A 23156-nucleotide genomic window follows, 5' to 3' on the forward strand; every position below is an offset into this window, starting at 1 on the left:
CTTGGGTCCAGAAGAATTCTGTGGAAATCCCCAAGAATAATTACTATATTTTGATGACTATGTGAAAGTACAAAACTTTTTTCTCAAATTAATCATTCAGAAAATACAAAGCAGTCTGACATTCACAGATAAAACTTTGATTGCTGTCTGATACATTCACAGGTGCTGCTTTGGTAGTTGAGGTCAGATGCAGATTTAATTTGGCAATTTTAGAAAGGAGAGACTGGGAGCAGAAGCAGAGTAACTTCAAAATGTGCAGATACCCAACAGTAGTATATATTTTTACAGGAGACAAATTAATTCTGTCATAAACATGTTCACACAGAACGCTTAAAATTTGCTTCAGTGAATGAAATATGAGTGAGTGCCAGCAGTGGTGCGGAGGCTGCTGTCTCTATACAGCACTATTGATGATCAAAGTTGTCAACAAAAGATAAATCAAACGTGCTGTTCAGATGAAGTGTGCAGATTTTGGCCAATTTAGCTCTTTGGAGCCAAGATGACAACATATTGTTGTATTAATTTTAAATTAAGATTCCATCTCCATCACAGTTTCATTAGCATATGAATTTTTTTGGTGATGATGTTCTTAAAAGTAGCAGCAGCATTCAGTTTGCTTTCTTTGTTATTAGGGAACAACTGGTTGTAGAAGTTAGGTAATAACTTTTGAATGATACAATGATTAGAAATGATACAATGATTAGACACATTTCTCTTTGTCTGACTTTAAACTGTGCGCCTCGCTAAGGTCAGCGAACTTTGAGCTTGAAGTAACTCGATGTCAGACATAGCTCGTGTAGTAAACTTTGCTTCACATTGTAAAATCAGTTACAACCCTTGGGGTTATAATTTACTTCAAACTGCAATAAGAACCACAAGTTTTGATATAACTGAAGTTTATGAACAAAAACTTGGTGCCAGATGATGATGATGGTGTGGCGTAATCACCTACACAATAACTTACTGCCAATTGTTCTTTTGTCGGAAAGACATAGGTGCAAGGAAAGTAACTGCAAAGAAACAGTGGGCGACAGAAGAAATATGACAATTGCTTGATGAAAGAAGGAAGTACAAAAATCTTCAGGTGAAGAGAGGAATACAGCAATATAAATCACTTAGGAATGAAATGAATAGGAAGTGCAGGGAGGCCAACATGAAGTGGCTGCAGGAAAAATGTGAAGAAATAAAAAAAGAAATGATCATCAGAGAGACTGTCTCAGTGTGTAGGAAAGTCAAAATGAACTTCGGTGAAATGAAAGGCAAGGTCAGCGACATTAAAAGTGCAATGGGAATTCCACTGTTAAATGGAGAGGAAAGAGTGGATGGGTGGAAAGAATACATTGAAGGGGTGGAATTGTCAGATGTGATAGAAGAGGAAATTGGAGTCTATATGGAAAGGATAGGGGATCCAATATTAGAGCTAGCATATAAAAGAGCTTTGTAGGACTTAAGATCAAATAAGGCTGATATAGATAGATAGATAGATAGATAGATAGATAGATAGATGATGATGATGATGATGATGAGTCCCATACTTCTTTACAGAGCATAGGGGAGCGACGCGGGAGACCCGCGCCACCTTACTAGGAAAGGTCATAGTGGAGGTGGTTTGCCATTGCCTTCTTCCGATAGATAGCACTGCATCAGAATTTCTAAAATCATTGGTGGAAGTGGCAGTCAAACGACTATTTGGATTGATCTGTAGAAACAGAGGCTGGCGACGTACCATCAGACGTGCAGAAATACGAGGGTTGGAACTTAAATAGCGGCAACTATTTATTCAGAACCGATACAAAGAGTTACATATTTGCACCTGTTACTGTCCTTCAAAGTAGTCTCCAACTTTGTGTAGAACCCACTGCCAGTGATGTGGATGGTGTAGTATACTGTTAGAAGAGCATGTTCTGTTGATGGTGCGAATGGAGTGATCTACTGCCTGTCGAATCTCTGGAACAGTTCTGAAGCGAATGCCGTGAAGTGGTTCCTTCATCTTTGGAATCAAATCAAAGTCACAAGGACCTAAGTCCAGGGAGTATGGTAGATGGTACAGTAGTTCCCAGTCCCATCGACCAAATGGAGCAGCCACAGCTTGTGATGTATGTGCCCACACATTGTCGTGCAAAATGATGGGTGGGTTGTGCAGAAGGTGTCGCCACTTCTTTCACATAGCTGGTCACAGGTGATGCTCCAAAAACGAACAGTGAACAGTGAAATTCGCTTCAGAACTATTCCAGAGATTAAACAGGGAGTAGACTGCTCCATTTGCACCATCAACAGAACAGGCTCTGCTAATGGTGTACTATGCCTTCCACATCGCTGGCAACAGGTTCTACACAGTGGTGGTGACGACTACTTCAAAGTATAGTAACAGGTGCAAACATGTAACTCTTTTGTATCGGTCGTGAATAAATAGTTGTCACTATTTAAGTTACAACCCTCGTACATCATCCACACAGTTCCAAAGATAGCAAGAGCCCATAAGTGGAAAAACATATCACGTAATATGTTTAACGGCTCATGCATCTGAGTTACTACTGAGAAGAATAATATGCAGCAGAATGGAAAAGAAAAATGAGGATCTGTTAGATGATGGTCAATTTGGCTTTAGGAAAGGCAAAGGCACCATTGGAAAAAGTGTTAGCTTAGAACAGTGAAAAATGTTCAAAATTGTAAGAAAATTAGGAGTAAGCTATAGGAAAACATGAGTAATATCCAATTTGTACAAGAACCAAGTGACAATAATAATAGTAGAAGACCATGAATGAAGGGCTCAGATTAAAAAGGATGTAAGATAGTGAGGCAGTCCTTTGGTACTACTGTTCAATCTATACATCAAAGACGCAATGATGAAAATAAAAAAAAAATAAAAAAACAAAACAGAAAAAGAAGTTCAAAGGTGGGATTAAAATTCAAAGTGAAAGGAAATCAGTGACAAGATTTTCTGATGACAGTACTTTCCTCATTGAAAATGTAGAATTTCGGGATCTGTTGAATGGAATGAAGAATCTAATGAATATGGAATATGGATCAAGAGTAAACTGAAGAAAGATGAAAGTAATGAGAAGTCACAGAAATGAGAATATTGAGAAACATAACATCAGAATTGGGGATCATGAAGTAGATGAAGTTACAGAATTCTGCTACCTATGATGGACAAAGCAAGGAGGACATAAAGAGCGGAGACAAAAAGGGCATTGATGGCCAAGAGATGTCTGCGACTGACAAACATAGGCCTTAATTTGAGGAAGAAATTTCTGAGAAAGTACGTTTTAAGCACAGCATTGTATGGTAGTGAATTGTGGACTGTAGGAATACTGGAAAAGTAGAGGATTGAAGCATTTGAGATGTGGTGAAGAATGTTGAAAAATGAGGTAAGGGATGTAGAGGTTCTCCGCAGAATCTGTGAAGAAAGGAACATACGGCTAACAGAGACAAGCAGAAGGGACAGGATGATAGAACATGTATTAAGACATCAGTGAATAAATTACATACTACTAAAATGACCTGTATAGGGTAGAAAATCCAAAGTAGTATTCATTTGAATACATTCAACAAATAATTGAAGGTGTAAGTTGAACAACCTTCGTATTAAATTTATTAACACAACCTTTATTACAATAAAGCTTCCATTTCTTGGTACTGAAGAAACACAGTAGTAAAACTTCAACTTAGTAACACAATTCATTTAAAGGAAAACAAACTGGACCAAATCCCAATAATATTAACAATAATGTAAAAGGCAATAAAATAGTCAAAGGAAACCATTAGTCTATGGCTATATTTTCCTCTGTGCTTAATATAAATTTGTTTAATTGCTTTTACATCAAACCACATAAGACACTTTAACATTAAACAACTTTCATGGCATCTCTGTCCATAATATGAAATTGCTGCAAGAAATTCAAGCCATTGACCAAAATCTTTTATCATCAACAAACATCCACAGACCACCTTGGTAAATAAACATCAATCGTGTTTTAAGTAATACCTTACATTAGAGTTTAGAAAACACACAAATAGCAATCTAATAATAATGTACTGACATTAAACAAACGTATAATCATTGACAAATAGTTCCCATAACATTAAAGAAATACTAAACAGAAAATAAATATTTCTAGAGATTTTAATCCCAAGAAATTCAGGTACCACCATTACAGATCTGCAGCCAGAAAATGCACCATTCTCTCACCTGGACGAGCAGTCAAACCCTCCCCGGGCCACTTGCAGTTACAACCAATCCCATGCTAGCATGGTAACCAGTGCACAGAATATAATCAGGCTTCTACAACTAAACTGAGAATAAAAATTAGTTAACTGAAATGACATACACTTCCATACATGCACTCATTATTGGCTGCAATGTGTCCAGTAGACAGTAACGCAGGGAACCAGAACAGTCTTATAACTATTTTTACAAATTTAAACTTGGCAGATAAATATGTCCATACTGGCAAAACAACTTCTTTCTGAATTTCAAAACTTAGCAAACAAATGTACCTGTGACCACTTGAACCACTCGTAAGGTGATACTAACACTGTCCATTAGAACTTTGGAATGTCCAGAAGGACACAAATTCAAAATTCAACAGCTGCAGCGAAGGCATTGTACAACGATGATAATGAGCTACAACCCAAGCCTAGTCACCCACAGTTCAGTGTTCCAGCTCACCATCTTAACTGTCATCCAAAGCTGCCACAACACTGTTCTTTCCAGACGATAAGTGTTGTTTGTACTAAGGTTGGTTGAAATCGATCTAGGGGTTTAGAAGACACACACACACACACACACACACACACACACACACACACACACAGTTTCCTCTATTTCCCAACTGAAAAATAGCTGTTTATGACAAATACTAGTATGTTGGATGATTTATTGATTATTTTGGCCCATTATAGCTTTATATAGTGGTATCTGACATGCCCCGTGGGACTGTCTTAGTTGAATGATTATTACAACTTTTATTACGAGTTACGCTGAGGCAGCATGCTCTTGTTAAAACTTGGGATTCAGTATTAGTGTATTTTGAGATACACTTAGTGCATTGTGTTCCTGTATTTGTTATTCAAAACACCTTATAACAAATCACTGCATATAGGGTGTCCCAGGAGGAATGGTCAGTATTCAAGGGTATGAAAGAAATTATCATTCTAAGCAAGAAAGTCGAGTAACAGGAGTTCTAAAATGTGTATATTAAGAGCTATGAGCAGTTCATAATTTTCGATGCTGTGTAACAAATCTCCTCTACTGCAAGATGTTTGCTTTCTACATTTTCTGAGGTGGTAAGATTGACCAAAACAAGAAACAAAGGTCCAGTACACATGGGATCTAAAGCACGTACTGTAAGAGCTGTGAGAACTTGCTTGCTACTGTGAAACACATCTCTTTGCTGAACAAGTGCTCATAGCCAATCTTCACTAGACCTTTTTTGCTTCAAACGATCATTGCTGACATATCCTTGAATATTTACCATTCTGCCTGAGCAATGTGTCTGCTTCTGAGATATGTATGCACAGACAATTGCACTAAAGAAATAGTTTCATAACTTATAAAAGTATATTAAGGAAATTGAATTATTTTAGTTAATATGGATCTGATGTTTTATCTTCAACAATGTTTTTGCTTGACCTATATTTTCTTTGGATCTTTGAATGATTAGAGCCAGATAGTGATTCTAAAATCATAGTGGTGGTGCTAATCACAATTTTGCCTGACTATTTGATTAGGAACACGTAATTATTGACCATAGGGGAAAAAAAAAAAACATTTGTGTTTCAAGAAGCTGTACCTGAGTAACATGACATTGAATCCAGAAGAGTGTCGGTTATCCCACTAATTCTCTAATATTTTACTAATCAAAACAAAACAAAGCAAAAATCTAAGCTCGCCCTTCTTCACACCACTAGCTATTAAACTTCCTCTTCATGCATTGGCTTCTACATGTCATAAAAAAATTTTCCCAATATGAATCTACATAATACTGTACCAGTCGTACTCAAACACCATGTCTGGTTTGATAATAATTTGACACTCCTTTACTATCTTTCAATGTATTAATATAAATGTATACAATATTATACGTCCCAAATTTCAGTGGCTGGCTCTGACTTCATATGCTCACTAAACCTTCGAGAATTTTTCTGTAGACGTGACTGTGGACTCATTATGTACTACAGTGGTATTTCCATGACTATGTTGTCTGTATTATTGTCCCACAATAACACAAAACACATGATGCTAAACTAATATGCTAAGCAGGTAAGGCAGTAATATCTTTTTTATGTTTTCCATTATCAAACTTTCCTTAGTTGTGTTCTTGGGATCTGATTTGCTTAATACAGCTAAATGAAAGGGTATTTTTATTGTATCGTATGCATTTTGCTTCTTTTTATTTGTGAAGCATCTTCAGTGACCTGTAAACTTCTGTTATATAATAATTACAGATTTGTTATTTATTTAAAGTTTTGTTATTCTAGTCTTGTTAGAGGAATTCAACCTTTTGTAGCACAGGGCTCATAATGTTAAATTAATATTTGTTTCTACTTACAATTTTAGTCTTGTTAGTGCATATGTATCATCCTGAAGCTGTATTTAGATGATTTGTGTACACATAATGTCCGATTTTCAGCATTCAATGAATAAATTTGGACCTGACGCGTCACTTCCACTGATTACTGTGTTTTGTTCTGTTTTGGTATTAAACTACACACACAATACAAACAAAAGATGAATGTAAAACACAGAGTGACAGTTGGCAATGCTATGTACAGTAAATGAACCAAATCAAAAGTGAAATGTTAAGTCAAAATGTGTTTGTAAAATGTTATAAATCGGACTTCTTGTGTTCACAAATCATCCAAGTATAACTCCAGGATGGCACATAGATGCTAATGTGATCACAAATCATAAGTAGAAACAAATATTAATAACTGTAATAAGAACTGTAATGTAATGACAAATCTGTAATTATTACGTAACACAAATATTGTACACTAAAACCAACTGTATTACAGGCCACTGAAAATGCTTCGTAAATAAAAAGAAGTGAAATGTGCATGGCACGGTAACAGCCGCATTTTGTTTAGTTGCATTAGAGGAACCACATCCCCAAGTCAAGATAGTAATAGTTGACAGTTCCTTCTAGACCTTCTGGAGGCTATGTTACTGGTGAACAAAAATGAAATTCAGTCACCTGACAAAGCACAATTTTAGGGAGGATAAGATAATGGCCATCTCCTGTTTACTCCTATCTCTATTCTTGACCACAGCCATATGCCCATGAATCACGTATCAGCAATAGTCCAATGCCTTGTGATTGTTGTTGAATAGCAGCCCAAAACAAGGGAGCTGCAAAATATGCATGCATGTATGTCACTGATGCTTTGGCCACCTTCTGTTGCTTCTCCAATGTCCAGGGACCTTTGAAACAACATCCAAACTACCTACCTACCAGCAGTAGCTCTTCTGATACTAAATTTTTGTTATTTATTGACATTTTCCTCTGTACAAATGTTATTCTCCAACATAACAAATACCCAGAAATTATTACATTTGTTACATAAGATATTAATTTATCTCCTCAAGATGTCCCTCCAGGTATTTCGATCTTGTGTACTTTCTTCCTCTGTGCCAAGTTTCCTAATTGTTAATTGTTCATTTTGGTGACAGGTGGTTATAGGGTGTCCCTTCTCTTTTTTCCCCTCTGGTTCCTGTTCCAGGATCATTTTCAGAATTCTGCCTTCTCTATTCTTACAAGCGCATACCATCGTAACTTTCTTCTATACGTCACATCATGTATTCTTTCTCTTACTTCCATTCTCTTTATTATTTCATCGTCTCTTACTTTCTCTTTTCTAGAAATTCTTGCTAATCTTCTCCAGAAGACCATTTCTAATGCTTGAGTTTTTATAGGTGTTTCAGAGTAGCAATCCAAGTTCCACTCCGTACATAAGTACTCTCTCTAGTATTGATTTATTTATGTTTTCTTTTTGGTTCAGTTGATTACATTTGTGCTCCATAAGACTGAGTTGAGCATCATAGTGACCTTCCTTCCACTGTTAATTCTTGAGTTTATTTCTACCTCTGATTTTCGTTCCATCTCTAAAATTCAGATTTTTCCTCCATTACTAGAACGTATCCCAAATAACAGAAAGTGTTGACCTTCTTAATTTTCTTTCCCTCTATTTATAAGTCATCTGGATCATTAGTCAGGTATTCTGTTTTCTGGTAATTAATCTTCACTCCCCAGTTTCTGTATTCCATTGCTAATTTGATATACATATAATTTGCATCCACCCCGTGTTGTGCTATAATTACTTGATCATCAGCAAATAGTAGGTGATGTAAATAAACTCCATCTTTAATTTCTAGCCCCATCCCATTACATTTACAAGACCATGTCTTAAGACTGATGTCTACATAGATTTTAATCAATGCTGGTGACATGGGATAGCCTTGTAACAGACCCTAGCTTGTTTTAAATTTCTGGGAAAGTGTACTACCAATTTTAACTTGTCATATGTTACCTTTATAAATTTCTTGTACTATTTTAATTATAGGACTGTTTACATTTGCCATATGTAATGCTCTCCAAAGTAGTTTTCTCAGGACAGTAGCATATGCTTTTCCTAAATCTATGAAAATTAATCTTATATTTTTTTTAATTTTTCCCTATGTTCCTCTAAGATCTGTCATAATGTGAAAATAGGGTCTTCACATGATCTATGAGCTGTGAAGCCACAGTGTTCTTCCTGGGTTTTAAAATTTATTTCCATCTTATTTTTAATTATTTTCTCAAAAATTCTCATTAAGGTATTATAACACAAATTTCTCGATAGTTTGAGCAGTGGCTTTTGTGATCTCCTTTCTTAAATATAGTATTAATATAGCTCAGCTTCATTTCCATGGGTATATTGAATCTCGTGTAACATTTTATTGAATAACCATGTTACTAGTTTCACAATTTTGTCACCACCTTATTTTAAGAGCTCCAGATTGATACTGCCTGGTCCAGGTGATTTACCATTATTCCCTGTTCATAATACCTTTCTCACCTTGCTTTTTAAAACTTGGAAATCCTCCCCTTCCTGTTCCTTTTCTTCGCTGTTCCTTCCTCCAGATACTCCTTTCTATCCTCATTTAATAATTTCCGGAAATATTCTTCCCATTCTTTTGGTGTTATCAGTTGAAGATAGGTTTTGGCATTCGTCTCTTGTCAGAGTCCTATTGATACTGACCACACTACTTTTGCTTTCACAAAACCTAGTTTGCAATTGACATTGGCACACATTCTTTCCCATGCTTCATTCTTTGCTATCCTTATCTTTATCACTTCATTCTTTGTTTCCTTGCAGATTATTCTTGTTACTTCAGATTTATCATTCAACCACTGGTTGAATGCATTTCTCTTTTCTTTAACTGCCAACTCTATTTCCTCCAACCACCATTCTGCTGTACAGCTGTAGTTGTTTCGTCTTATTCTAAGAACAATGTTGGTGTAGTGACTTCCTGTGGCATTTCATGAAAAACTACTTGCTTTCCAGTGTCCTGTAATAGTTCTAAGGAAACAGTGTAACCATATGCTAGGTGTGTTCATTTTGATATACTGTCAAATGTGACAGTTGATGTGAAGCATATTAAATGATGTTATAAAGAAGTTCTGTCACTGGAAAGAATAGAATAAGTTGTCTGGGTGCTCTGTCTGATGCTAGGAAGCTGCCCCTATGTTTTTCACAGAAGAACTACACTTAAAGAGTGACTATGTGTAGTTCTATTCTTAATTGTCAAGATGCTAGATAGGTTGAAGGTTGTCTGGAACAGAAAACTTGGAAATTTTTAACAGAAGACTAAAGTTGGTGCTGAATTCTCTCAGGAGACACTTCACTCAGAAGCGAGGCATCTAATATTAAAAAACATTACAGATGTAGTAACAATTCCTGTTGGCATGCCTCACAACTCCAAATAGTGGGTGATGTGATTAAACCTTTCCAGGAGCACTGTGACAGCTTTCACAATGAAAGGCTTCTTCAAGGAGACCATGCCTCAATTCCAGGTGGTTTAGTTGAGGAAGTCTCCAATATCCATGATAAGGCATTGAACATATACCTCTTGGAACGGAATCTCAAGCGAAATCATAATTAAAGGATTAAAAAAAAACTGAAACAATATCACAGGCTGCTGCCTCAAGTAAGCTAACAGAGGTTGCAAAGGATAAAAATGCATATAAACCACTTCCTTTGGTTTATTTAATTTGACCTTGGGTTACAGAAATTTACACAATCAATAAATGGCATAAGTAGTCTGCAATAGGTAATGAAAGATTTAAGGCAGCATCAGATGTAGAAGTTAAAGAAGAGTTTTGTCAAAGTGATATTTTCCCCTTACGTTTGTGGGTATAAGCAAACAAGACACGTAGAGTGTGTTGTTTCATAATGCTGCAAGCCCTTGTGGCAGAATGTGAAACTGTATTTGACAAAGCCAGAGCTCATCTGGAATTTATTCGAAAGTTGTAAGAATGACTTTTTAGATATCAAATATAGTAGAAACAATGATTTATTACTGGAACTCTGTGTAGCCTTTAATTTATCTCTTAATTTATGCTCTGAGCTCTTTCAGGACATAAGTGGAAAAAAGTCGTAGTGTACTGCAGCATTTGTTAATAGAATCTTAACACCACACGAGACAACAAACTGTTCAGTTGCAGAAAAGAAATTGCAAAGAAAGGAGATGATGATTTTAATCAAAAATCTTACCTTATGGAAATGAGGAGCCCATAAATTATTGCCATTTGTGTAGAACTTCAGTTACATTTATTAGTAAATGAATGTATATTCCAATGGCCAGATATCAAAATATAATTAGTTCTTAAGGAAACTGTTTATTGTAGTGATTAAAAATGTGGTGGTGGTGGTGGTGGTGGTGGTGGTGGTGGTGGTGGTGGTTGTGATAACAGTAATGAAAGTATTTATAACAAGAGTTTTTTGTATCTTCACCACTTCCACTGCAACTGCAGTATATCATGAACAGAATAACAAAATGATTGACAGCTAGTTGTATACAGGACAGCTATCACAACAAGCAATCAGAGCATGACTTTGACCATGACTTCACTTCTATTCACCATTGTCATATCGCTCTGCTATCTCAGGTACTCGCTGCTAGTGTCTGTTGTAGATGAAGCTTTGCAACTGCCAGCATAATAATGGTCATTATTTTTCATGGTTTGTATTGTTTCTCTGTGTCACATGGTTGGGTGGTGTTATGTCCCATACTGATAGCAAAAGTGCACAGAAACGTGCTACGACTGCTACCACTGTGCTAAGCAAATCAAACATTACACGTTAATGGGCAGTGTGTGAATGAGTTCAGAAAGGAAAGGCTCAGCTGTTTCTGTTGCAGCAATATTGTATGAGCAGAGAAACATGAATGTACAATATTGCCCCCTCCTGTGCTTGAGTGTCAGTCATTTTGTTCTTGTTTAAATATTATGTAGAATAAACTATACAGACATCATTTTTCAGACTGAAGATAGTTTATTACCAGAAGTGAATTAATAAAAAGGAACTTTCATTAAATTGTAGTATTATTGATTTATCATCTCGGTAGTGACCTTCATAGCTGTTAGAACAAAAGTACTGACAGGAGGTAGTACAGCAAGCTGCCTCTATTTGGTTATTTCCAGAGGGTTGATACACCATTAATTTTCTTCTTCTTCTTCTTCTTCTTCTTCTTCGCGGATGGATAACTTAGGACCACGCGTAATCAACATTTGTTGGCCTTCCTTTTCGCCCAGTATTCCTTAATAAACAACAAATAGGCTAGCTTTCATTGCATAGACCACGTATGTCAGTTAGTTTTTCTCTCTTCTTCCTCAAAACCCTGTGTGTTTGTGATTTTTCTGATTTCATTTCTATCATGTAGATTTGGAGACCCTAATTCTCTCAGCTCTTTTCCGTCTGTTGGTACCAGTTCGGTCTTGTAGTTTTGTTCTTTAAAAATGTATGGATTTTGTGCGTTAACCTGTTTGAGTCCATTCTTTCTAAATGCCCCATGAATTGGATTCTTCTCATGCACATTGTGTCTGTTTTTTTGGAGATATTTTTATATATTTATGCATTGGGTTTTGGATAATGCACACCATCTTTAGTTTTTGGTCCTACGATTTTCCTCATTATTTTACGTTCTTTCACTTCTAATTACTCTTTTAGTGTTCTGTGTTGAAGGTTTAGTGTCTCAGATGCATAGAGAGCTTTGGGTTTAATTACTGTTGTGTAGTGTTGTATTTTGCAGTTCCACGAGAGACTCTTTTTGTTGTAAATGTTTTTTGGTAATTGAAATGCCGTCTCCATTTTCTGGACTCTTGGATCTGATAGATTTCTTTTCATTACAATTTTCTGCAATCCATTCACATAAATATTTAAATTCTTGTACTTGAGAGATGTAGTTATAACCAATTTTGAGATCAGAAGGTGCAACTTTGATGTCAGTCATAAATTTTGTTTTTTCAAATGAAATTTGTAATCCCATTTTTGCTACCTGCTCTTGTAATAATTCTAGCTGTTTCTGTGCATCAGTAATGTCTTGTGCAATCAGTACCATGTCATCAGCAAATGCTAAACAGTCTAATTGGTTTATTATTTACAAATGTTCCAATTACTCCAGAATTCATGTCTACAATGATTTCCTAAAATCACTGGAAATATTAAATTCAAACATCAAATGACATAGTGTTGGATTGTTTTTAGTATCAGAATTCAGTTAGCTAGTTTTATCTTCTCCATAAAACCTGCTTACTCAGTTACAAGGTATAAAAGTGAACAATATGTATTAGATAGTTTAAATTGTAAGACATTTCCAGGAGCAGATGTGGACTCTGACCACAATCTATTGGTTATGATCTGTGGATTAAAACTGAAGAAACTGCAAAAAGGTGGGAATTTAAGGAGATGGGACCTGGATAAACTGACTAAACCAGAGGTTGTACAGTTTCAGGGAGAGCATAAGGGAACAATTGACAGCAATGGGGGAAAGAAATACAGTAGAAGAAGAATGGGTAGCTCTGAGGGATGAAGTAGTGAAGGCAGCAGAGAATAAAGTAGGTAAATAGACGAGCGCTAGTAGAAATCCTTGGGTAACAGAAGAAATATTGAACTTAATTGATGAAAGGAGAAAATATAAAAATGCAGTAAATGAAGCAGGCAAAAAGGAATACAAACGTCTCAAAAATGAGATCGACAGGAAGTGCAAAATGGCTAAGCAGGGATGGCTAGAGGACAAATGTAAGGATGTAGAGGCTTGTCTCACCAGGGGTAAGATAGATACTGGCTACAGGAAAATTAGAGAGACCTTTGGAGATAAGAGAATCACTTGTATGAATATCAAGGGCTCAGATGGAAACCCATTTCTAAGCAAAGAAGGGAAAGCAGAAAGGTGGAAGGAGTATATAGAGGGTCTATACAAGGGTGACGTACTTGAGGACAATATTATGGAAATGGAAGAGGATGTACATGAAGAGGAAATGGGAGATACGATACTGCGTGAAGAGTTTGATAGAGCACTGAAAGACCTGAGTCGAAACAAGGCCCCCAGAGTAGACAACATTCCATTGGAACTACTGACGGCCTTGGGAGAGCCAGTCATGACAAAACTCTACCATCTGGTGAGCAAGATGTATGAAACAGGCGAAATCCTCTCAGACTTCAAGAAGAATATAATAATTCCAATCCCAAAGAAAGCAGGTGTTGACAGATGTGAAAATTACCGAACTATCAGTTTAATAAGTCACAGCTGCAAAATACTAACGCGAATTCTTTACAGATGAATGGAAAAACTGGTAGAAGCCGACCTCGGGGGAAGATGAGTTTGGATTCCGTAGAAATGTTGGAACACGTGAGGCAATACTGACCCTACAACTTATCTTAGAAGCTAGATTAAGGAAGGGCAAACCTACGTTTCTAGCATTTGTAGACTTAGAGAAAGCTTTTGACAATGTTGACTGGAATACTCTCTTTCAAATTCTAAAGGTGGCAGGGGTAAAATACAGGGAACGAAAGGCTATTTACAATTTGTACAGAAACCAGATGGCAGTTATAAGAGTCGAGGGGTATGAAAGGGAATCAGTGGTCGGGAAGGGAGTGACACAGGGTTGTAGTCTATCCCCAATGTTATTCAATCTGTATATTGAACAAGCAATAAAGGAAACAAAAGAAAATTTGGAGTAGGTATTAAAATCAATGGAGAAGAAATAAAAACTTTGAGGTTCGCCGATGACATTGTAATTCTGTCAGAGACAGCAAAGGACTTGGAAGAGCAGTTGAATGGAATGGATAGCGTTTTGAAAGGAGGATATAAGATGAACATCAACAAAAGCAAAACTAGGATAATGGAATGTAGTCGAATTAAGTCGGGTGATACTGAGGGAATTAGATAAGGAAATTAGACACTTAAAGTAGTAAAGGAGTTTTGCTATTTGGGGAGCAAAATAACTGACGATGGTCGAAGTAGAGAGGATATAAAATGTAGACTGGCAATGGCAAGGAAAGCGTTTCTGACGAAGAGATATTTGATAACATCGAGTATAGATTTAAGTGTCAGGAAGTCATTTCTGAAAGTATTTGTATGGAGTGTAGCCATGTATGGAAGTGAAACATGGACGATAAATAGTTTGAACAAGAAGAGAATAGAAGCTTTTGAAATGTGGTGCTACAGAAGAATGCTGAAGATTAGATGGGTAGATCACATAACTAATGAGGAAGTATTGAATAGGATTGGGGAGAAGAGAAGTTTGTGGCACAACTTGACTAGAAGAAGGGATCGGTTGGTAGGACATGTTCTGAGGCATCAAGGGATCACCAATTTAGTATTGGAGGGCAGCGTGGAGGGTAAAATTCGTAGAGGGAGACCAAGAGATGAGTACACTAAGCAGATTCAGAAGGATGTAGGTTGCGGTAGGTACTGGGAGATGAAGAAGCTTGCACGGGATAGAGTAGCATGAAGAGCTGCATCAAACCAGTCTCAGGACTGAAGACCACAACAACAACAACAGTTGCCCCCAGGTGCCAAAAGCTTTTACCCTGTGATGATAACAATTAAGATTATAGTAGTTATGTCCTAGAGAAAGAAAGTTGCACATATTGCTTTGTTGTGGATGAAGACCTGTACAATGGTATAGTTGACACACTGTCAACAACCTATAATCTTGGGACTTAGCACCTTAAGTGTTGATAAGTTTGTTATTTTAGTGACTTGCGCCATCCACTTTTTTTTCCTCCATCCCAGAAAATTATGCTTACGCAAAGTCAGAAATGAAAATAAATTCACCCATTAAAATACTATCCTAAACTACAATGCTGTTTAAATTTGATGTATATTTATATTATTTTCCTGTATGATTGATGGATGTTTTATGAATGCTGATATCTCACCTTTACATTGTAGCAGGACGTTAGTGAAGTTGACATATTCAATGATGAATGTGAACACAATGTAACAATAGCAACAACAGAGGACAACTCAAACGATGAAAATGATGTAGATGATGAGACAATGTCAGGTATGTTGAGATACATATGAATTTAATACAGATTTAATGCTTTATCAGTAGAATAGTTCACATAGTGCTTGTTCAAGACATTTGAATCAATTCTTGGATGTTTTTCTGATAAATATTTGTTATTAGTTTAATGGTTTGTAGATGAACAGCATATTTATAAGTACCAGTAAGTGCTAAGTACACTACATGTTTTTGTAAAATGAAGACAACATTTTCTGAAAAATTATGAGGGGCAATCCAAAAATTTCCATTTGAGGGTGTTGCTGCAGAGTACTGCAATTTAGCATGACTCTGTTGGCGATAGATCAGCAGCAGATGTAGGCAAGGGATTAGTATGGTATTTGTACCTTCCAACGTGCGTGCAGTAAATGCAGAAATGTGGACTATAGTGACGTTGTTATCAAATGTATCCAGACAGGACTAACATGCTGTCATTTTCTTCTTGGTTGCTGAAGGACAAATCCATCAAAGAATGTGTGCGAGGCAACATGTCTGTAGAAAACAACCGTTGTGGAACAGAGTGCTGAATTCCCTGCTGGTCACAATTTGCCACAACACACCGGTGATCTGCGAGGCCAACTTCAACTGGGAGACTGAAATGGGAGATACCCATGTACATGCTATATAATCCTGATCTCTTCCCATACAGCTATTATACCTTTTGTCCCTTAAAAAATGGCTTGAAGGGTTGACGGTTCCTGCCAGACGAGGTTGTGCTGCCATCAGTTACGGGCTTCTTCATGCAGCAGGACATGGTGTTTTACCAAACAGGTATCTTCAACATAATGTGTTGGTGGAATAATTCCTCAGTGCTAACAGCGATTTTGCCTGATTGGCATACAAATTCTGTACTATACGGCTATCGATCGGAAGCTATTTGATTACCCCGTAATTACGTAAGTAACAGTAGACACCTGACATGATAAGTCTACAATGCTGTTGAAATGGTAGAGAAATTATAAAATAGGATAGTAGAGATGACATAGTTAATGGAATGTGATATTATTATTTTATTTATTTTCTTAGTTGATCAGTTAAGAAGTGTTACTTTGTTTCTGTTCAAACCAGATGGTTTCTCCTTAGATCATTGTGTCTAACACACCATTCATCTGGCCATTTGGATTATGTTCTCTGGTTCTCATCTCAGCAAGTCCTAACTGACAGTTTAGAGTCAAGGATGTTGAAGATTCGTGTTGGGTTAGTTAAATTTTAATATGTATACATAAAATCAAACTCTGGATCAAAAAGTTTCTGTTCAAAGGCCATACAATCCAGAACTGATATGCCAATACTGCAGAATCACTGTGACCATTGAGGCAATCGTCCCACTGACGCATCATGCGGGAGGCACCCATCTGGTAAAACACCTTGTGCTGCTGCGCGAAGTAGTCCATAATGCCTGCTGCACATCATTGTCCGGCAGGAATCGTCAACCCTTCAAAGTCATTTTTAAGGTGCCAAAGGTCTGAACTTTTGCCCCATTCTTGTATTGGTCTCTCTCTCTCTCTCTCTCTCTCTCTCTCTCTCTCTCTAATACCTAGTCGAAAAGCAGTTGCAGGAATCTATATTCCTTTCAAACTCCCGCCTTTTTCCCCCCAAATGACTTAAAGAAACATCCAGTCGATTTTGCCATGCTCCTATAATCTCTTGTAGTTTATCGAGAACTTCCATATCTGCCCCTTTGTTATTTAGCATGTTGTGGTTGGTGGTTATAAGCCATTTTTAAACCTAAAAAGGTAGGTAAATATTTTATCCTTTTCAGAATATAATATATTTACCAATGTTTTCAGATCCAGTTTTTGGTCTACTTACAGCTGACCCTTCTGGAATCTTTCTTGAAATTCTCTCATATATGCTTGACTGATTGTATGGCCATTTTAGGATAAACAGTAAGATCATCATGTATGTTATTGAAAGTAATTGGTTGCTGCAGTAATTGTTCCTGTCTATAATGCAGCATTCCCTTCATCATGAAAAAGATGAATCGAGACTTACTTGTCAGACATTTCCCATATGATTATATAGTTTTATGCAAAACATGTGTTGCTGCTTGAGATGCAAGCTTCCATAATTCTGCTGTTGTGGAGTCTTCTCCAACAGCCTCATTTTTTTGTCTGCAGGTATTGTGTTTGATCTCTTTGTTAATGAGTTGTAATTGGATTAGCCAGTTTTTCACAATTTAGATGTGTCTCATACTATTCAGTAAGGATTTCATAGTTTTCTTCATTTGATATTACTGAGGGCTCATTTTTCCTTTGAAAAGTAGTTTGTAAATATGGCAACATGCTGACCCTTTTTTAAATATATAGGTGTGACTTAGTAATTTCTATCCACCATCTTTATACATAAAATAATAGAAATTATACTAGAGACTAGAATTTGCCCCCCCCCCTCTCTCTCCTCCCCCCCCCCCCCCCCTCTCTCTCTCTCTCTCTCTCTCTCTCTCTCTCTCTCTCTCTAACATTGTGAGTCCCTTTTTCTGCTCAAGACAATCTTATTGTGGAGTAATGAATGTCATTTTTTTCTTTGGTATTGTAACGATGTGCATCATTATTCCTCTTGAACTGTGGTAGATTATTTACAACAAACTTCATGAGAACATAAATATACTGAGAAGCAAGAGTCAGACTGCATAACTCCTTAAACAGGTATCTGCAATGTGATGGTGGGTGTGATCGGTTTATATTTATTCCCTTGTTGGCGCTGACAATCATTATTTCTGGACTGTGTCTTTCAGACATAATGACATGATCTATAAGGAAGTTAGACAACTAATGTACTAGATGATCATTTGGTTTGCTTTCTGGATGTGTGGACATTAATAAAGATTAAGATTCTCGTATAATTCAGTTAGCTACTTTACATTTTTTGTTTGTCCTTATATATGACAGGTAGCACCCAGTAATATTCCTGTATGTTGTTTCCAATCCACTATTTACATTAAAATCACCCAGTAAGATCTTTGTATGGTGTTTTGAGATATTTGTCATTCTGGTCTCCACAAATTCTAGAATTAGTTCTGTATTTTCAAAGTCCTGATTTTTAGCTTTTGCCAGGGCATAGAGACAAGCTGTTAATAAATGTACATATCATATTGTGTGCACAGTGCACGTTCAGCAAGTAGAGTCTTCGTTTATGATTTCAAAGTTTGAAGCCGACCTAAGGATTTTGTTGTTGGCAGCTAAGGCTGTGCCAAGAACTGGTGTGTTCATCACTCTTTTGGGATTACTGTACCTCTTAAAGAAATAGTCTCCATCTGACTTGAAAATTTCCTCATCAGTAAAGCAAGTTTCTTGCAACACTATCCCTTGAATTTTATTTCCAGAGAGAGCTAAGTAAATTTAAAATAAGTTGCAACTTTTGACATTCAGGTCACTGAAGGGGATGTGATGCGATTGCCCACATAACACCAGCTGCACTGTGAACGGTTCAGTTGGTAAAGTGCCCCTACCGCATTTCATAGATCAACAGTACCATGTGATGCCATGCATTTGGTGCATCTATATTCGTCAGCACTTTTAATGTAGTATTCTTTGATGCTAAAGTATTCTGCAGTAGTTAGGTGCTGTGAACGAGTGTTCTGTGTTGGGATTACATTAATAACAATGTAGCATGTCTGAACATGAGATTTGCGATAATAGTATCCAAGGATACGTTCACCGATTGTGAAGATACCAGGTGTTGGAGGTGGAATTCTGATCTGTGGACAATACTGCAAATTGGTGTGTTTATTGCACAGTTATTTTGAACTTAAGTGCAATATAGGTGGATTGATTCTAGATGTTACAGGAGTGGACAGAATAGCTGCTGCACTTAATATTCATTGGCACTCAGAATTGGGTAGGGGAAGAAAAGACATGAATGATGAAGCAGCACTAGCGTGTTCTCTGCTAGAAACAATGGGCAAGAAAAGGAGTTACAACAGACAGGTAACACAGATGGATGCATTCTGGCAGGATGCATTGCACAGATGTGCATGAGTATTAACAACATAAGGAATACCCTAATTCAAGTAAACTTCTATTCAGCAACAAAGAATTGGAGCTGTTCAATGAAAGCAGTTTTCACTTCGAAATTGCTTTCATGAGCTTGGTTTCCAGCATGAAAATTTTTTGTCTCAGAAATTTATCGTCAAGAGAAGTGACAGTGCCTGGAGATGCTGATATATGTGTGCCATGAGGAGAGTTTTGTTCCAAGACATTGTGTGGCTGGACAGCATGTGTGTCACATGTTGACAAATGGGTAGTGGTGTGCACAGCATGAGGAACAAAGAAAGCACCTGTTGGTAAGGGTGACAGGAAAATCATCCTTCAAGCTGATTCTGCCTAAGACTTTGTTCCAAACTGCTGATTAATATGTTCCAGGAAACATGGCAACAATTTTAAATGAGTGGTTTTTTAATGTTCTGCTGTGAAATATTCCTCCAAATTCAATAGTAGTAGTAGATAATGGATAAAGCTCCAACAATGAAGTGGAGGACAGAAGATATTTTGCTCTGGATACAAAGAAATGTTCCATCAGATAATCAAACCTGGCATGAATAATGCGAAGTTAATGGAACTTGTAACACTATACAAGTCTGAGACTCCACGATGAACAGACCAATATTAAAGGCCATAGGCTAATCAGGGTTCCTCCATAACATGCTAATATGAATCCAGTTGAGCCCAGGTGGATGAGAATGTGAAAAGAAACAACAAAAAGTTTATGCTCAGTGAGATTGAAATGCTGACAAGAGAAGCCCTTGCAAATATTGCCTCACAGGACTGATCTCAAGTTGTCAGCTGTGCCAAGAAGGTAGTCAAGAAGACGTGGATTCTTGGACTGCTGGAAGAACACATTGAAGAGATAGTTATGTCAGTCAGCTAGAGTACAGGTTCCAGGTCCAAGGAAGAGGACAGGGGTGATTCTTCTCTTGGGGGTCGCTCCACTTAACACTACAACTGTGAATATGTATAAAAGATTCATTGATGTAACTGTTCAATATTGTTTTTTTACCACCAAAGAATGTTGGCCTGGCAGCCAGCTAATGACTGAGACATAAGGTTGGCATGGTGTTATCGCCACATGCTGGTGCGCTCAGCACACATTAGGAACTACGCTTCCCTGCACTCTCTCCTTACTGAACTGTCAAAAGTCACAACTAATTTTAAATTTTCTGTAATCGGTTTCATCTGAATAGTTTCTATTGATGAGTTTGTGTTGACAGTTGGCAAAAGTCCTAGACTTGAACTTAAGTTTGTGGGACTCTGAAACTTTTCCACAGACTCATCTTTAGCATGAGGTTGCATCTATCCAAATGGCATGTTTGTATCGTAATTCATTGCTAATGGATTTCTTTGAAGGGCTACCACCTGGGGTATTAATTTGTTTTTGTTGTGCTATCAAAGCTTGTATAGTTTGAATTTGGAGTATTTGTTCACTCCTAATACAGACAGAATTGTCAGTCCTGGATGATATGATTCTGGCATCTACACTGACAGAAAAGAGTAGCAACACCAAGAGAGACTTGTGCGACATAAACAAATATTGGTAGCAGAGGTTGAAAATACCACTTCAGTTGTAAATTACTTTATTTTCACACGACCGGTTCCGGGCTGTTGAAAGCCCATCCTCAGGTGCTTTAGCTGTGCTGTGGTCCCCGAGCGCTGCGTGTACCAGACTACTCCCTGTTCTGCAGTCATAGGCAGCACACTGCACCTGGTACACGCTTCGCTCGTGCACCACAGCACAGCTACGATACCTGAGGATGGGTTTATAACAGTCCGAAACCAGTCGTGTGAACATAAACTAATTTACAACTGAAGTAGTATATTCAACCTCTGCTATAATGCTCAGTTGCAGATGTTCTGCCAACAGGATTGTTTGTAGCAAAAGTTGGTAGTCATGTTTCTACATCTGAAAGATGATGGCTCTTCAAATTCACATAGTCACATAAGACTGAATAGTAATGACACTAAGAGATTATAAATTGGTTTTATTTAAATACAAGGTGTAATGATTGTGAGCAATAGTTACCTTAGAGAATTGACATGGTGAAGTGACGTTAGTCACGAATGCCTTCAGGCGACAAAGTTGCTCTTATCATCACCTCACTGAGTTTGAACAAGGTCCTGTAATAGGGGTACGAGAAGCTGGATGTTCCATCTGTGATATTGCAGGAAAACTTTCCAAGAATGTAGCCGCTGTACATGATTCCTGGCAGTGGTGGTCACAGGAATGTATCATCGCAAAACAGGCAGGCTCTGGATGGCTATGTAGCACTACTGAGAGGGAAGACCATTGTGTTCAGCATACGGCTCTGGCACATCATAAAGCATCTGGTGTAGTAACTTGAGTGCCAGTTGTCACCACAATGACACAACAAACTGTTAGAAATCAGTTACTTCAGAGACAGCTCTGATCCAGATACCCTGTAGCATGCTTTCCACTGACACCAAACAACCACCATTTGTGACTTCAGTGGTGTCAGGTGAAGCTCATTGGATGGTTTGGTTGGAGGTGTGTTGTGCTGCTCATAAAGTGCAGTTCTTCAGGAATGTGTGGGCAGGTGTTGTTGGTGATTGTTTAATTGCACCATGTATTCTACTTAGCCCACTAAATGGCAGGCATTATTACAATTTCATTATCAGAGCATTGCCAGAATTGTTGGATGACATGCCACACGCTACAAGACAGCATGTGTTGTTTTAGCATGACTGAGTGCTGGCACTTTTCAGTCATCTTGTGTGTTGATGCTTGAACCCTCTGGACTACTTTGTTTGGGAAGAGAAGCACAACCTTGTTTACAAAACCTTTGTTGAATTGGAAGAGGATCAGATTATCCAGATTGTAGTAGCAGCTGCAGGAGAAATTAAGGACACTCCTGCAGTCTTTCACCACATTAGGCGGAACGTGACCCACCTGTATTACCTTGTAAGCACGTCAATGGAGGCATTTTTGAACTTACACTGTAATTGAAGTAATTGTGTTCTGTTGTGTTGTTGTCTCTTGGTAATAAAGAATTAAAAATTGTTTGTGTTACTTTTTGTGTACTGTAAGTAACATTTGATGTGCCCATAAAATATTGCCTCACAGGAAGACCCATTAGAAATACTGTTTTCAGTGTTCCATCCAACCTCCCAGAGTTCGTTGGTTTAATTAATTCTCATACATAGAAAACTCCCTCTACTGGTTCAAAACGTCCTTGGCAACACACACACACACACACACACACACACACACACACACACACACACACACACACACATACACAACTGCAGTCTCGGGCAACTGCGTTTCCGTGGGTGTATATGTGTGTGTTTGCCAACTAATTCTAATTTGGCCTTATTGTCCAAAAGCTATTATTTGTGACAAGTCTTTTTATTGTGCCTATCTGTGACTCATCATCTCCACAATTTCCTTTTTACAATATTGTTACTGAAATCCTTGGGTTGACTGCACACTTCTATGCAAAATCCTTCAGCAAAGTTACAGAAGCTGTTGGGAGGCATCTTGACTAAAACTGTCTGACTTGAAGTATCTTTTAAACCTATTTCCTGATTTGGCAGGTTTGACCACAATCCAGCCATCAGTCTTATTCAAAACTTAACTGTTGTG

General features: G+C 37.5%; 1 protein-coding gene across 2 annotated transcripts in view; it reads left to right on the top strand.

The window, feature by feature from the left end:
- Positions 1–23156, top strand: part of LOC126189875 (E3 ubiquitin-protein ligase TRIM37-like) — a 293715-nt gene that overhangs the window by 105089 nt on the left and 165470 nt on the right. The window contains exon 10 of one of the 2 annotated variants that reach the window (XM_049930977.1): positions 15446–15557. In XM_049930977.1, coding sequence (XP_049786934.1) covers positions 15446–15557 — 112 coding nt within the window. Of the gene's footprint in view, positions 1–15442; positions 15558–23156 lie in introns of both variants that reach the window. The other variant, XM_049930976.1, reaches the window with a different exon arrangement.

This window comes from Schistocerca cancellata, chromosome 1 (assembly GCF_023864275.1).
Source record: "Schistocerca cancellata isolate TAMUIC-IGC-003103 chromosome 1, iqSchCanc2.1, whole genome shotgun sequence".
Classification (NCBI taxonomy): domain Eukaryota; kingdom Metazoa; phylum Arthropoda; class Insecta; order Orthoptera; family Acrididae; genus Schistocerca; species Schistocerca cancellata.